Genomic DNA, 17,500 nt, shown 5'->3' with positions numbered 1-17,500 from the left:
TGAACTTTCACAGTATCATGTTAGACCCGCTCGACATCCATTGCTTTCGGTCCCCTAGAGGGGGGGGGTTGCCCACATCTGAGGTCCTCTCCAAGGTTTCTCATAGTCAGCATTGTCACTGGCGTCCCACTGGATGTGAATTCTCCCTGCCCACTGGGTGTGAGTTTTCCTTGCCCTTTTGTGGGTTCTTCCGAGGATGTCGTAGTCGTAATGGTTTGTGCAGTCCTTTGAGACATTTGTGATTTAGGGCTATATAAATAAACATTGATTGATTGATTGATTGATTGATTAGGAGACCTGATTCTTATCATTTGGATGGGTGGCCAAATACTTTTGGCAATATAGTGTATCTTTCAAGCAGAACAATAATCAGAAGAACAGTTACAAACAAATTACATTACTGTCTGTGAGCCCGTGAATGTGTGCAGGTGTAGTCCTGACTGGTGATTGGATGTAAGCGAGGAAGGCCAGCTAAAGGAAGGGGGACTCTGTGTGTGAATGTGCAGTGGCAGTGAGAGAGATGGATGTATGCTGATAAGAGATTGGTGCTGAATTTGGTACTTTATTAAGCGACAACTGACTTCAAAACTAGGTACAAAATAAAATGGTAACATATTTCGCTACCTTTGTTGCACGTCACGTCAAAGCAAAACAGGCGTATTTACAAAAAGCGCTCATAAGTAAGGATCCACTTTTCAAAATGCTTGAGATCAATGCTGATATGCCATTAGCAATTATACAAATCCCATTTCCATATGAGTTGGGAAACTGTGTTAGATGTAAATATAAACAGAATACAATGATTTGCGAATCCTTTTCAACCCATATTCAGTTGAATATGCTACAAAGACAACATATTTGATGTTCAAACTGATAAACACTTTTTTGTTGTTGCAAATAATCATTAACTTTAGAATTTGATGCCAGCAACACATGACCAAAAAGTTGGGAAATGTGGCAATACATACTGATAAAGTTGAGGAATTCTCATCAAACACTTATTTGGAACATCCCACAGGTGTGCAGGCTAATTGGGAACAGGTGGGTGCCATGATTGGCTATAAAAGCAGCTTCCGTGAAATGCTAAGTCATTCACAAACAAGGATGTGTAAACGGTCACCACTTTGTGAACAAATGCGTGAGCAAATTGTCAAACAGTTTAAGAACAACATTTCTCAACAGGCTGTTGCAAGAAATTTAGGAATTTCACCATCTACGGTCCGTAAAATCATCAAAAAGTTCAGAGAATCTGGAGAAATCACTGCACGTAAGCCATGATATAACGGACCTTCGTTCCCTCAGGCGGTAGGTACTGCATCAAAAAGCGACATCAGTGTGTAAAGGATATCACCACATGGGCTCAGGAAGACTTCAGAAAACTACTGACAGTAATTACAGTTTGTCGCTACATCTGTAAGTGCGAGTTAAAACTACTATGCAAAGCCAAAGCCATTTATCAACAACACCCAGAAACGCTTCCGGCTTCTGTGGGCCCAAGCTCAGCTAAGATGGACTGATACAAAGTGGAAAAGTGTTCTGTGGTCTGACGAGTCCATATTTCAAATTGTTTTTTGGAAACGGTGAACGTCGTGTCCTCCGGACCAAAGAGGTAAAGAACCATCTGGACTGTTCTAGGTGCAAAGTTGAAAAGCCAGCATCTGTGATGGTATGGGGGTTTATTAGTGCCCAAGGCATGGGTAACTTACACATCTGTGAAGGCACCATTACCCAGGGGGCACCCGTCCTTAGTCCAACGTCGAGGTGAGGTTGAAATTACGTCGCGACGTCACTCAACCATATCCCGACCAAATCACAACCAGCTGACCCCACCACACCATATGTTGCAAATCTGGTTTGTTTTCATCATTGGGGGACATCGTCTTTTCAACGTCGTTTCAACGTGTACAATTCAACTTGCCAAACATTCTGCGTGCCTGGGCATTTGCGACAGTTTTCAACGAAACCGCCGCTTGATGGCAGCGTGAACTAAAAGCCAAGCTTGTGTGCATGCGTGCTGAAGTACTTCCTTTCCAGTCCAGCAAGCAGGACTATGAGCGAAGATTTGAATTGGAAATCGAACTATTTCACTGCAAAGAAAACCATCGACGTCCATAAAGATTCAGGTTTGTACCTTGAGATAATACTGGTTATTCATATCGATATAATTGTGGCCCTTTCACAAGGGGGTTGTAGGAAAAGGTTTTTTTGACTGTATAAACTGGACGTGAGCAAACTTTTTTTTTCTCCACAAGCAGACAACAATTTTTTTCCCCACCTGCCCAAAAGCAAACAATTGTTTTTCCAGGCTAACACAAAACAAACAATTTTTTTTTCGTTCTGTACCCATTGTCTTTTACAGCCGCGCCAGTCACTGTATTAATTTACTTCCTCTTGATTTTGATCTTCAAAACACCCGTCTGGATGGCAGTTAGGTTTTTCTGGCTCATTTTAATGTTTTTTTAAAATGTTGCGAGTTTATTTTAAGTACAGGTACTTTTTAATTAGTTTGACTTGTTAGCAAGGCTTTGTCTCAAAAGGCAAGTCCACGGGTCGCCCATAAAAGGATCCATGTAGTATTAAATGCTATGATCTTTACTACAAATCTGCGTTCAAAAGACTCCGGCTTATTAGTGATTCCTAGAGCTCAAAAAAAGTCTGCGGGCTATAGAGCGTTTTCCGTTCGGGCTCCAGTACTCTGGAATGCCCTCCCGGTAACAGTTCGAGATGCTACCTCAGTAGAAGCATTTAAGTCTCATCTTAAAACTCATCTGTATACTCTAGCCTTTAAATAGACCTCCTTTTTAGACCAGTTGATCTGCCGCTTCTTTTCTTTCTCCTATGTCCCCCCCTCCCTTGTGGAGGGGGTCCGGTCCGATGACCATGGATGAAGTACTGACTGTCCAGAGTCGAGACCCAGGATGGACCGCTCGTCGGGACCCAGGATGGACCGCTCGCCTGTATCGGTTGGGGACATCTCTACGCTGCTGATCCGCTTGAGATGGTTTCCTGTGGATGGGACTCTCGCTGCTGTCTTGGAGCCACTATGGATTGAACTTTCACAGTATCATGTTAGACCCGCTCGACATCCATTGCTTTCGGTCCCCTAGAGGGGGGGGGTTGCCCACATCTGAGGTCCTCTCCAAGGTTTCTCATAGTCAGCATTGTCGCTGGCGTCCCACTGAATGTGAATTCTCCCTGCCCACTGGGTGTGAGTTTTCCTTGCCCTTTTGTGGGTTCTTCCGAGGATGTTGTAGTCGTAATGATTTGTGCAGTCCTTTGAGACATTTGTGATTTGGGGCTATATAAATAAACATTCATTGATTGATTGATTGATTGATTTTTTTATTTTACTGATAAGGACAGTACTGCTATCACAAGAGCTTTTGTCAAGTATTGAAACTTCCAAATGGTTTCACTGTTGACCTGTTGGCCAACATCCATTTTCCATCCATTTTCTACCGCTTATTCCCTTTCGGGGTCGCGGGGGGCGCTGGCGCCTATCTCAGCTACAATCGGGCGGAAGGCAGGGTACACCCTGGACAAGTCGCCACCTCATCGCAGGGCCAACACAGATAGACAGACAACATTCACACACTAGGGCCAATTTAGTGTTGCCAATCAACCTATCCCCAGGTGCATGTCTTTGGAAGTGGGAGGAAGCCGGAGTACCCGGAGGGAACCCACGCATTCACGGGGAGAACATGCAAACTCCACACAGAAAGATCCCGAGCCTGGATTTGAACCCAGGACTGCAGGACCTTCGTATTGTGAGGCAGACGCACTAACCCCTCTGCCACCGTGAAGCCCTGTTGGCCAACATGTATACCAAAATATATGACAATAAAATATCCAGACAGATTTTGTTGAAAGATGTTTTATGATTGACAATAAAAGACTGCACGGAGCGCAGAAATTTTTGGGGGGTACAAAGATTTTTCTCTTGGCACAAGAAGGCAACCAACTTTTTTTTTTTGCAGAGCTTACCGGAGCAAACTTTTTCTTTTTTTATATATATACGTCAGGAGAACAAACTATTTATTTTTCAGTTTTTGCTAAACAATCTCTTTTTTTCCCCCCAAAAACATACCCTCCCCCACGTTTCATCTGGTCCGCCCCTAAGTCTAAGTACATGTACCACAACCGGTAATTGAAAAGCAAAACGTTAATGCAAGGCAATGTACCGATGATTTCAGTTTATGCATATGGAACGACACAGCACACTTGCTATGATACATACGATACCAAAAAGGATAATTTTTTGATAAAACTGTCCTTCCATGTGCAGAAATTGGAGACAGTGGAGGAACTACTCGACCTTGACGAGTTGATAAAAACTCAACCAAGCAAGAAAGATTTACTGGTAAGTAATTATAACATTATAATTGTGTAGCTGTTTTTACATCGGAAATATTATTGTATTTAGATAGAAATTTCAGGTTATGAAATCGTGTAGATAAAACAGGCTCTATACTTGAATGTATGAATGTGTTTGCCAGCCCCTTCCCCCAGTGTATGCTAAACACATTCTCTTGTATATTTGCAGACAGCCAGGCTCTCAAAGATTGGTGGAGCTGTTTAAGCACCATCGTGGACAGGTATTTTCCTCTTTCTCTACATATATATTAAAAATAGGCGATGTAAGACCCAAATTCTAATCTATGAGTGCTAGATCGGGAATAATAATAATGCAAAATTCCGCACTTTTTGGCCTGCATGTATGACTTGCGTGTTCAATTTCAGGCTCATGACAAATGAATTAATGTCCAATCTGAACATGAAGGGGAGAGGGGAAAAAAACTGCCTTTGCCGAGACGAAGCTGCTCGATGTAGTCACAGGTGAGTTTGTGTGTGTGTGTTTAATAATTACATCAACTTGATTGGGGTAAATCACATGCACCCTTAATTAATTTGTATTCTTTTTGCCTGTTTACAGTTAGTGTCTTGGATACCCAGAAGGGGACCGAAACAAAGGTCCATAATGCCATAAAAAATAAACTGAAATATGCCTCTGGACAGAAGGGAGGAATAGGTTGGGCATCACAGGCTAAATAAATAATTATATCGATTGACATTCTCCATTTTGTTTGTACTTCATTTTAATTTTGCATTAACAGGATTCAGCCTGGAGCTATATATGCACTATGTTTTGTTGTCTTTAATTATATTAATATATTGGTTGATATTACGTTGATAATTGGTTGGTTGATCTTAGGTTGAAACTGAAAGTTGAATCAACGTTAAAACATTGACGTAGATTCTACGTCGGTGTTTAAACGTTGATCCAACTTTCATTTTCAACCCAAATCCAACGTTATTTCAACACGGGAAAGTAACGTTGTTTCACCGTTGATTAAACGTCTTTGTTAGGTAGAAACTGAAAGTTGAATCAACGTTAAAACATTGACGTAGATTCTACGTCGGTATTTAAACGTTGATCCAACTTTCATTTTCAACCCAAATCCAACGTTTTTTCAACACTGTAAAGTAACGTTGTTTCAACATTGATTAAACGTCTCTGTTAGGTAGAAACTGAAAGTTGAATCAACGTTGAAACATTGACGTTGATTCAACGTCAGTATTTAAACGTTGATCCAACTTTCATTTTCAACCCAAATCCAATGTTATTTCAAGACGGGAAAATAACGTTGTTTCAACGTTGATTAAACGTCTCTGTTAGGTAGAAACTGAAAGTTGAATCAACGTTGAAACATTGACGTTAATTAAACGTCGGTATTTAAACGTTGATCCAACTTTCATTTTCAACCCAAATCCAACGTTATTTCAACACGGGAAAGTAACGTTGTTTCACCGTTGATTAAACGTCTTTGTTAGGTAGAAACTGAAAGTTGAATCAACGTTAAAACATTGACGTAGATTCTACGTCGGTATTTAAACGTTGATCCAACTTTCATTTTCAACCCAAATCCAATGTTATTTCAACACGGGAAAGTAACGTTGTTTCACCGTTGATTAAATGTCTTTGTTAGGTAGAAACTGAAAGTTGAATCAACGTTGAAACATTGACGTTAATTAAACGTCGGTATTTAAACGTTGATCCAACTTTCATTTTCAACCCAAATCCAACGTTTTTTCAAAACTGGAAAGTAACGTTGTTTCAACATTGATTAAACGTCTCTGTTAGGTAGAAACTGAAAGTTGAATCAACGTTGAAACATTGACGTTGATTCAACGTCAGTATTTAAACGTTGATCCAACTTTCATTTTCAACCCAAATCAAACGTTATTTCAACACGAGAAAGTAACGTTGTTTCAACGTTAATTAAACGTCTCTGTGCCCACTGGGTAATGCTGAATGGTCCATACAGGTTTTGGAGCTACATATGTTGCCATCCAAGCAACGTTATCATGGACGTCCTTGCTTATTTCAGCAAGACAATGCCAAGTCACGTGTTACAACAGCGTGGTTTCATAGTAAAAGAGTGCGGGTACTAGACTGGCTTGCCTGTAATCCAGACCTGTCTCCCATTGAAAATGTGTGGCGCATTAAGAAGCCTAAAATACCACAACGGAGACCCCGGACTGTTGAACGACTTAAGCTGTACATAAAACCAAAATGGGAAAGAATTACGCCTGAAAAGCTTCAAAAATGTGTGTCCTTAGTTCCAAAACATTTATTGAGTGTTGTAAAAAGAAAAGGTGATGAAACACAGTGGTGAACATGCCCTTTCCCAACTACTTTGGCACGTGTTGCAGCCATGAAATTCTAAGTTAATTATTATTTGCAAAAAAAAAAAAAGTTTATGAGTTTGAACATCAAATATGTTGTCTTTGTAGTGCATTCAATTGAATATGGATTGAAAAGGATTTGCAAATCATTGTATTCTGTTTATATTTACATCTAACACAATTTCCCAACTCAAATGGAAACGCGGTTTGTACATGGGGATTCCAACACCTCAAAATGTGTTAATAAAAACTACAACCAAGATGCACATTACAACCAAAATGTTGTTTTGTAATAAGTACAATACTTAAAGTATTAACACTTTGAAAGACTCAACAAAAGACAAGACTGCGACATTAAACTTTATAGCAAATACTAGTTCCTAACTTCAGCAATACACTCAGGACCAACTGCTGTGATATCTTGTTTATCAACTAATTGTATCTTCAGTCTTGTTGGCTTCATTAACAAACAATTCGGCAACGACCTAACACTTTGAATGTGTCGGTGTAGGTTAATGTTAAGTCACCAAAACTACCCTGTGTACAGACTATTGCCAACTAATGTCTTGGAATCGCAGCTGCATGCAAAGTCTACTATACAATACTGGCAAATGAGACTCAGACATGTAAAAAAACAAGAGATACCAGTGCACAATGCAAAATAACACATCTTATTTGATTTTATTATTATAAACAATTTGACATGTATTAACACATGAACACACACAAAAGAACCAACAATTTGTACCGTATCGCTTCCTAGGTACCGGAAATTGGTACCGTATTGCTAATGTTATTTTGGCCTAGTTGCGCTCCATAGTGATGTGCTCGTTCGAATGAAGCGATTGTTGGTTGACTACCTTCTGGGCGACTTTTCTACGTCTCGGCAAAAGCGACAATATTTTGTATACCGTATTTTCTGGACTTTAAGGCGCATCTAAACTCCTTTTTTGTCCTCAAAACTCGACAGTACGCCTTATAGCCCGTTGAGCCTAATGTACGGAATAATTTTGGTTTAGCTTACCGACTTCGGCGCTATTTTATTTGGTGCATGGTGAAATGATAAGTGTGACCAGTAGATGGCAGTCCGACATAAGAGACGTGAAGACTGCAATATGACTCAAGTAAACAACACCAGCATTTTATATGTTCCGTTGAAAATATAGAACATGACACACAGCGCTCAAAAATCTATCAAAATGTTTTAGTACGACTTTGATGGATTGTACTGTGCTTCAACATACGAGTATTATTATGGTGTGTGTATAAGTTAAGACATATCTGGCGTTTTGTAACGCAATATTATGCGAAAGCAACTTTTTTTACCTTCTGGTGCTTGCTGATTTGTATTTGGGATCTGCATAAGTCCTAAAAATTTGTGCGCATCCAATCCCGTGGTCGATAAGCTTCTTCTTTTTCGCTATCTTCTTGTTATAGGACATTCTTCCTACGCTGTTGCCATTTATAATATAAAGTAGTGTAAAGTTCTTACTTATATATGTCAGTAAACTTGCCATGAAAGCGCTAAAACATAACGGTGTAGTGAGTTCACATTATTCACCTAAGGAACTTAGGCTATTAGAGAGTTCCGGTCGGACGGTTTTTCACTTAACACATTTCCGGCGTTGTTATGGCACTAGTGAGCTACGGATGAGGAGATGCTGCTCCGTTATTGATTGAAGTAAAGTCTGAATGTCATTAAAACAGTTAGCTCCATCTTTTGACACTTCTTCCACTCCCGTCCTTGCACGCTACACCGCTACAACAAAGATGACGGGGAGAAAATGCTGCCGAAGGTGAGCCAGGTAAATAAGACTGCCCATAACGGCGCATCCTGAAAGCGGCTTGAAGATGATCCGTAAAACATCATCCATGCAACATTTTGACCAAAGAACCACCATTACATGTTATTTAGACCACAAGAAAGTGTTTTACATTTAGGATTTTTTTTTTTGTAATGTGACCACTTTGTCTGTCTCTCTGTGTTGGCCCTGCGATGAAGTGGAGACTTGTCCAGGGTGTTCAACCGCCTTCCGCCCGATTGAAGCTGAGATAGGCACCAGCGCCCCCCTCGACCCCAAAGGGAATAAGCGGTAGAAAATGGATGGATGGAATGACTCCTTTAACGCGGCCTATAATCCAGTGTGCTTTATACATGAAAACAGATCGACAATAGACCATCCGTCGTGAGCCTTATAATCCGGTGCGCCCTATGGTCCGGAAAATACAATCCGGGCCATTATTAACTTCAGTCAGTATGTCGCTGAACAAGAGCAAAGTCTGTGAGTCGAAAGAGTTGGCAGCTCTGACATGTAATGAAATTTCTAATTGGTATGACGACCACATATTTATTTGACTTCCTCACAAAACGCTGCCATTGTACTCAAGGACTCACGCTGCTCTGTCGTTAGCTTGACGGCTGACATGTCTCCCAGTGAGCCTCTCATTCATCAACACGCGAGAGGAATGATCGCACTAATTCAGTGGTTCTCAACCTTTTTTCAGTGATGCACCCCCTGTGAACATTTTTTTAATTTAAGTACCCCCTAATAAGAGCAAAGCATTTTTGGTTGAAAAAGAGATTAGGAAGTAAAATACAGCACTATGTCATCAGTTTCTGATTTATTAAATTGTATAACAGTGCAAAATATTGCTCATTTGTAGTGGTCTTTCTTGAACTATTTGGAAAAAAAGATAAAAATAACTAAAAACCTAATAAGTGATTCAATTATAAATTAAAGCTGCAAGCAGCGTTGGTCGGCTCCGCCGTTGGCCGCCGCCGCCGTGTCCCGAGTCCCGATCTTAGTCAGACCAACATAGAGGTCTTTGTTTCATGTCTCTACGACATTCCTAACAGAAGTTACAAGCAGTTTTGTCTGGAAAAAGGTGACGGCTTTTTACAAAACTTTTATTTTGAAGGGGTAATTGCCAACTTCCTGTTGATTTTAACTGAAAGATGCCACCTATCAAAATGTAGGTCTAAGTGAGACCTACATAGAGGTTTCATGTCTGTCCGACATTCCTACCAGACGTTACAAGCAGTTTTATCCGTTTCCTCTTCCTAGGAGCAGTTATTTCTGTGTTTTTTTCAAAAATTGCAATAGAGCGCAATTTTGAGTTTTAAGGTTTGGTTTTTTCACTAGATCACAATTTCTGCCAGTCCTGATGTGTGTGCCAAGTTTGGTGAGTTTTGAAGCATTTTAAGGGGGTCAAATCGCAGCTCAAAGAGCCAAAAATAGCATTTTTTACGAAAATGTGGCTTTGAATGAGTTTTTGCAAAATTTCTGTTGATTTTGGGTATAGACGTTTTTTATTGGAAATGTAGGTCTAAGTCAGACCTACACAGAGGTTTTTGTTTCATGTCTCTACGACATTCCTAACGGAAGTTACAAGCAGTCTGTGTTTTGTCTCTTACTAGGGGACGCTAGCGCGCAATTTTCATTTTTGGGGTTTGGTTGCTTAATAAGTTGGTCTGCCGCTCCATACCGATGTGTGTGTCAAATTTGGTGAGTTTTGAAGCATGTTAAGGGGGTCAAATTAGGGTGTGAAGGTGCGAGCGCGCCTTGGGTTGCTGCCCCCGAGCCCCAGGGCTTAAGACGCCTTCGTCCCACTATTGAATGCATTGTGAAAGTAATGCAGTTGTTGTATTGAAGTGAAAATATCTAGCTTCCTGTTGATTTTTGCCAAAGTATGTTAATTATTCAAATGTAGGTCTAAGTCAGACCTACATAGTGGTTTTTGTTTCATGTCTCTCTGACATTCCTACCGGAAGTTACAAGCAGTTTTGTCTTTGTTTTCTTCCTAGGAGCAGTTTGTCTGTGTTGTATTCCTAGGGGGCGCTAGAGCACAATTTTGAGTTTTGGAGTTTGGTTTTTTCATCAGCTCGCAATTGTTGCCAGTCCTGATGTGTGTGCCAAGTTTGGTGAGTTTTGAAGCATTTTAAGGGGGTCAAATTTCAGTTCAAAGAGGCAAAATTTGACTTTTTTGCGAAAATTTTGTTTTGAAGGGCTTTTTGCCAACTTCCTCTAGATTTTTGCTATAGAAGTGTTTTGTTGGAAATGTAGGTCTAAGTCAGACCTACATAGAGGTTTTTGTTTCATGTCTCTACGACATTCCCAACAGAAGTTACAAGCAGTCTGTTTTTTGTCTCTTCCTAGGGGGCGCTAGCGCGCAATTTTAATTTTTGGGGTTTGGTTACCTAATAAGTTGGTCTGCCGCTCCATACCGATGTGTGTGTCAAATTTGGTGAGTTTTGAAGCATGTTAAGGGGGTCAAATTAGGGTATTGTCTGTGTTGTATTCCTAGGGGGCGCTAGAGCACAATTTTGAGTTTTGGGGTTTGGTTTTTTCATTAGCTCGCAATTGTTGCCAGTCCTGATGTGTGTGCCAAGTTTGGTGAGTTTTGAAGCATTTTAAGGGGGTCAAATTATAGCTCAAAGAGGTAAAATTGATATTTTTTTGGAAAATTTGCGCAGGGGTTCTTTGAAGGCGCATAAAATCAAAACCGTAGAACTTATCACAACTTTGTCCGATCACTTTTTTTAAAAGGGTTCAATCTCTCTCCTGTGCGAGTTTGAAGCCGAAACGACAAACGCACTGGGAGGAGTTTCGATTTGAAAAAGGTGACGGGTTTTTACAAAACTTTTATTTTGAAGGGGTAATTGCCAACTTCCTGTTGATTATTTCTGATAGCTGTCAATTATTAAAATGTAGGTCTAAGTGAGACCTACATAGAAGTTTTTGTTTCATGTCTTTCCAACATTCCTACCGGAAGTTACAGTTTTGTCTGTGGTTTCTTCCTGGAAGCAGTTTTTTCTGTGTTTTATTGAAAAATTGCGCTAGAGCGCAATTTTGAGTTTTGTTTTTTTTTTTTTTCATTAGATTGCAATTTCTGCAAGTCCTGATGTGTCTGCCAAGTTTGGTGAGTTTTGAAGCATTTTAAGGGGGTCAAATTACAGCTCAAAGAGGCAAAAATAGCATTTTTTTGTAAAAATTTTGCTTTGAATGGGTTTTTGCAAAATTTCTGTTGATTTTTGCCCGAGAACATACTATTATGAAATGTAGGTCTAAGTCAGACCTACACAGAGGTTTTCGTTTCATGTTTCTACGACATTCCTAACGGAAGTTACAAGCAGTATGTTTTTTTTTTTTCTTAGGGGGCGCTAGCGCGCAATTTTGATTTTTCTGGTTTGGCTCCCTAATATGTTGGGAAGGCATGAAAGACCGACGTGTGTGTCAAATTTGGTGAGTTTTGAAATATGTTAAGAGGGTGAAATTGGGGCGCGACGGTGCGGAAGAAAGAAAGAAAGAATAAAACGTTACAGGAACAATAGGGTCCTTGCCTATGGCAAAGGACTCCTTGCCTATGGCAAAGGACTCCTGTGGAGTCCTTTGCCATAGGCAGGGCGGACCCTAATAAAGATTTCTACACATGGAAGTAATCATCAACTTAAAGTGCCCTCTTTGGGGATTGTAATAGAGATCCATCTGGATTCATGAACTTAATTCTAAACATTTCTTCACAAAAAACAAATCTTTAACATCAATATTTATGGAACATGTCTACAAAAAAATCTAGCTGTCAACACTGAATACATTCTTTACACAGTTTATGAACTTGCATTCATATTTTGTTGAAGTATTATTCAATAAATATATTTATTTTTTTAATTTTTGCTATTTCTAAAAAATCTCACGTACCCCTCGGCATACATTCGAGTACCCCCAGGGGTACGCGTACCCCCATTTGAGAACCACTGCACTAATTGATTGACTTGTCTTAATTACATGTATGCAACGTTGAGTGAATGTTTGATGCATTATACTTATTTATTTCTGGGACCTTGCATGAGAAACCAAAGACAAGGCGGAAATGAGCTCAATATCCATCCATCCATCCATTTTCTACCGCTTATTCCCTTTCGGGGTCGCGGGGGGCGCTGGCGCCTATCTCAGCTACAATCGGGCGGAAGGCGGGGTACACCCTGGACAAGTCGCCACCTCATCGCAGGGCCAACACAGATAGACAGACAACATTCACACTCACATTCACACACTAGGGCCAATTTAGTGTTGCCAATCAACCTATCCCCAGGTGCATGTCTTTGGAAGTGGGAGGAAGCCGGAGTACCCGGAGGGAACCCACGCATTCACGGGGAGAACATGCAAACTCCACACAGAAAGATCCCGAGCCTGGATTTGAACCCAGGACTGCAGGACCTTCGTATTGTGAGGCAGACGCACTAACCCCTCTGCCCCGTGAGCTCAATATGATAAATGATAAAAACTGTTTGATGTTTTTCATCAATCAATCAATCAATCAATGTTTATTTATGTAGCCCTAAATCAAAAATGTCTCAAAGGACTGTACAAACCATTTTGACTACGACATCCTCGGAAGAACCCACATAAGGGCAAGGAGAATTCACACCCAGTGGGACGCCAGTGACAATGCTGACTATGAGAATGCCTATGTTTTAAAACATAGGCATACGCCAGTGAACCTGAACTTGTCGAAGAAAAAAGTGTTCTCAATTGTCAGCAATCTGGATATACATTTTTTTTACATAGAACCGTTCAGCCTTATGTGCTAACAATCTTTCATGTTAGCGAACAATGTAGGCGTGCACAAAAAAAAAAAGAAAAAAGATTGACCTACAAATCGCAATACTTATTCATTCCGATTCTAAATTGATTCAGAATCTTCAGAAATCGATTATATATACAGCACAGGCCAAAAGTTTGGACACACCTTCTCCTTCAATGCGTATTCTTTATTTTCATGACTATTGAAGGCATCAACACTATGAATGAACACATGTGGAGTTATGTGAAATAACTGAAAACATGTTTTATATTCTAGTTTCTTCAAAATAGCCACCCTTTACTGTGATTACTACTTTGCACAAACCATTTCAGGTGACTACCTCTTGAAGCTCATCGAGAGAATTCCAAAAAGTGTCCGAAAAAGTAATCAGAACAAAGGGTGACTATTTTGAAAAAACTACAATATGAAACATGTTTTCAGTTATTTAACCTTTTTGTGTTAAGTACATAACTCCACATGTGTTCATTCATAGTTTTGATGCCTTCAGTGACAATCTACAATGTAAATAGTCATGAAAAAAAAGAAAATGCATTGAATGAGGAGAAGGTGTGTCTATTAGGGCTGTGAATCCTTGGGTGTCCCACGATTCGATTCAATATCGATTCTTGGGGTCACGATTCGATAATATATCGATTTTTTCGATTCTCGATTCAAAAACAATATTTTTCCGATTCAAAACTATTCTGTAATTATTCAATACATAGGATTTCAGCAGGATCTACCCCAGTCTGCTGACATGCTAGCAGAGTAGTAAAGTTTTTTTTTTTTAACTTTTATACTTGTAAAGGACAATATTTTATCAACTGATTGCAATAATGTTCATTTTGTTTAAACTATTAAACGAACCAAAAATACGACTTATTTTATCTTTGTGAAAACATTGGACACAGTGTGTTGTCCAGCTTATGAGATGCCATGCAAGTGTAAGCCACTGTGACACTATTGTTGTTTGTTTTTATTTTTATAAATGTCTAATGATAATGTCAATGAGGGATTTTTAATCACTGCTATGCTGAAATTGGAACTAAAATTAATACTGTTGTTGATAATATTCATTTTTGTTTCACTACTTTTGGTTTGTTCTGTGTCGTGTTTGTGTCTTTATTGCAGTTCTGAGTGTTGCTGGGTCAGGTTTGGTTTTAGAATTGGATTGCATTGTTATGGTATTGCTGTGTATTGTTGGATACGAAATTCCTGCAGTCCTGGGTTCAAATCCAGGCTCAGGATATTTCGGTGTGGAGTTTGCATGTTCTCCCCGTGAATGCGTGGGTTCCCTCCGGGTACTCCGGCTTCCTCCCACCTCCAAAGACATGCACCTGGGGATAGGTTGATTGGCAACACTAAATTGGCCCTAGTGTGTGAATGTGAGTGTGAATGTTGTCTGTCTGTCTGTGTTGGCCCTGTGATGAGGTGGCGACTTGTACAGGGTGTACCTCGCCTTCCGACCGATTGTAGCTGAGATAGGCGCCAGCGCCCCCTGCAACCCCAAAAGGGAATAATTGGTAGAAAATGGATGGATGGATGATTAAAAAAATAAATAAATAAAATAAAAATTGTTGTTTTTTTTAAATCGATTTTTTAAAAATGAGAATCATTTCTGAATCGCACAACGTATTCGAATCGTTTATTTTCAACACCCCTAATATATATATATGTATGTGTGGGAAAAATCTCAAGACTACTTCATCTTTACAGAACTGTTTCATGAGGGGTTCCCTCAATCGTCAGTTAACACTTTTTTCTTCGACAAGTTCAGGTTCGGTGCCGTATGCCTATGTTTTAAAAACATCAAACAGTTTTTATCCATAATACCATTGAGAAATGGTATTATGGAATTCCTAGAATTTCGGAAAAACCGGGAATTTATCCAGTTCAAAAAACAACTTTGTTTTTAGTCCTGATTAAGAGGAAAGTTTTGATGGTGGAACGGTTGAATTGCGTTGAAAAATGTGGAAGGAGTAGTCGCCAGAAAAAATGGTGAAAATAGGGCTTTGGAAAAGCAAGATTTCTGGAAATTCCTGGAATTGTAATTAACTTGCAAACAGGGAAGTTTGAATTTCCAGAATGAGTGGCCGTGCGCAACCCGAGCGTCCCTGGTTCAATCCCCACCTAGTACCAACCTCGTCACGTCCGTTGTGTCCTGAGCAAGACACTTCACCCTTGCTCCTGATGGGTGCTGGTTGGCGCCTTGCATGGCAGCTCCCTCCATCAGTGTGTGAATGTGTGTGTGAATGGGTAAATGTGGAAGTAGTGTCAAAGCGCTTTGAGTACCTTGAAGGTAGAAAAGCGCTATACAAGTACAACCCATTTATCATTTATTTATATGTTGAAGGTGGAATGGTTTGAATAGGTTAAAACACCAAATCACCACTGACTTGCAGAGAATTGAAGATCTTAGCCGGCGGCTCCTTTTTGTTGATCTTGGCGGCGTTTTTCACGATGGCCTCCGCTTCCTGGATTCTTCCCTGGGAGAGCAGCCAGCGAGGAGACTCGGGGATGAACCTGCACGGTCAAAACAACTTCAGTGAGGAAAGAAGCGCAAGAAGAAAGAGAGCCACACGCACCACCAGAGAGGCAAGAGGAGGTATCCTGGCACCGAGAGGCCCAGCAGAAGCCACCTCCAGTCTCGCAGGAAGTAGGCGTGGAGCGGCAGCATCATGTAGCCCAGAGCGAAAAACAAACAAGAGCCCGCCGTGGCGAAGAACTCACGAACACGCGGACCTAAGATCTCCATTCCTACGGAGGAGAGAGACCTTCAGAACCTTTCGAGACAACTCAGCCGGGACTCCCCCCTGAAATAGACGTGTACCTAGCACATACGCAGACAGGTAGTTGGAGATGTGGGACATCCCGGAAAGAAAGTAAAGGATGCAGAACATAATCCAGGATGAAGAGAAGACCTGGATGAACATGCAGGTCGTCTGGCTTGCAAGGGTGACAAACAGCACTATCTTCCTCCCGTACCTGATTGGATGGAACAGCATTTATACGCATCACAGGAAGTAAGGCCACAATTTTTGTTTCATCTGACCACAGAACTGTCCTCCAGAAGGTCTTATCTTTGTCCACGGGATGTCAGATGAAACAATAATTGAGCTGTTTGGCCACAATACCCAGCAATATGTTTGGAGGAGAAAAGGTGAGGCTTTTAATCCCAGGAACACCCCACCTACCGTCAAGCAGAGTGGTGGTAGTATTATGCTATGGGCCTGTTTTGCTGCCAATGGAACTGGTAAACGGGACGATGAAAAAGGAGGATTACCTCCAAATTTTTCAGGACAACCTAAAATCATCAGTCAGGCGGTTGGGTCTTGGGCGCAGTTGGGTGTTCCAACAGGACAATGACCCCAAATACACGTCAAAAGTGGTAAAAGAATAATAATAATAATAATAACTTATATTTATATCGCGCTTTTCTAAACACTTAAAGCGCTCACAGAGAAGTGGGACTCAACATTCATTCACACCTGGTGGTGGTAATCTACATCAGTAGCTACAGCTGCCCTGGGGTAGACCGACGGAAGCGTGGCTGCCAGTTTGAAGTGAAGTGAATTATATTTATATAGCGCTTTTCTCTAGTGACTCAAAGCGCTTTACATAGTGAAACCCAATATCTAAGTTACATTTAAACCAGTGTGGGTGGCACTGGGAGCAGGTGGGTAAAGTGTCTTGCCCAAGGACACAACTGCAGTGACTAGGATGGCGGAAGCGGGAATCGAACCTGCAACCCTCAAGTTGCTGGCACGGCCACTCTACCAAACGAGCTATGCCGCCCCTCCGACCACCACCTATCATTCATTCATCATTCATTCACCAGTGTGAGTGGCGCCGGGGGCAAAGGGTGAAGTGTCCTGCCCAAGGACACAACAGCAGCAAATTTTTTGGATGTCACTAGGTGGGAAGCAAACCTGCAACCCTCAGGTTTCTGGCCGGCCGCTCTACCCTCTACGCCAGGGGTGTCAAACTCAAATACAGAGTGGGCCAAAATTTTAAACGGAACAAAGCCGCGGGCCAAGGTTGAACAAATGAACCTTTTAAGAGGGACCCAAACAAGTGTTGCATTAAATATTGAACAAGCAAGGCTTATATAACTTTAGTGACATGCAAAATCCAGTTTCAAATAATAATAATAATAATAATAATTTAAAAAAATATCAATGGCATATCCAATAAAATTTAAATAAAAATGTAATGCCTTTTTTTCTAT

At 40.7% G+C, this 17,500-nt stretch overlaps 1 protein-coding gene and 1 long non-coding RNA gene across 4 annotated transcripts in view; one reads left to right on the top strand and one right to left on the bottom strand.

Moving 5' to 3' along the window:
• Positions 1-17,500, bottom strand: part of LOC133545681 (solute carrier family 22 member 4-like) — a 145,246-nt gene that overhangs the window by 27,778 nt on the left and 99,968 nt on the right. For both annotated transcript variants that reach the window (XM_061891486.1, XM_061891487.1), the window contains 3 exons: positions 16,103-16,257; positions 15,858-16,029; positions 15,669-15,795 (listed from right to left, as the gene is read on the bottom strand). In XM_061891486.1, the coding sequence (XP_061747470.1) occupies positions 15,669-15,795; positions 15,858-16,029; positions 16,103-16,257 (454 nt within the window). The remainder of the gene's footprint in view (positions 1-15,668; positions 15,796-15,857; positions 16,030-16,102; positions 16,258-17,500) is intronic.
• Positions 2,020-5,068, top strand: LOC133545684 (uncharacterized). Of its 2 annotated transcripts, XR_009804915.1 has the most exons (5): positions 2,020-2,123; positions 4,286-4,360; positions 4,544-4,595; positions 4,741-4,836; positions 4,934-5,068. It is a non-coding gene; the product is annotated as an uncharacterized LOC133545684 (long non-coding RNA). The 2 variants fall into 2 exon arrangements; XR_009804914.1 differs by lacking the exon at positions 4,544-4,595.

Source organism: Nerophis ophidion, linkage group LG28, assembly GCF_033978795.1.
Source record: "Nerophis ophidion isolate RoL-2023_Sa linkage group LG28, RoL_Noph_v1.0, whole genome shotgun sequence".
NCBI classification, from domain to species: Eukaryota; Metazoa; Chordata; class Actinopteri; order Syngnathiformes; family Syngnathidae; genus Nerophis; species Nerophis ophidion.
This window is presented reverse-complemented; position numbering and strand designations above follow the sequence as displayed.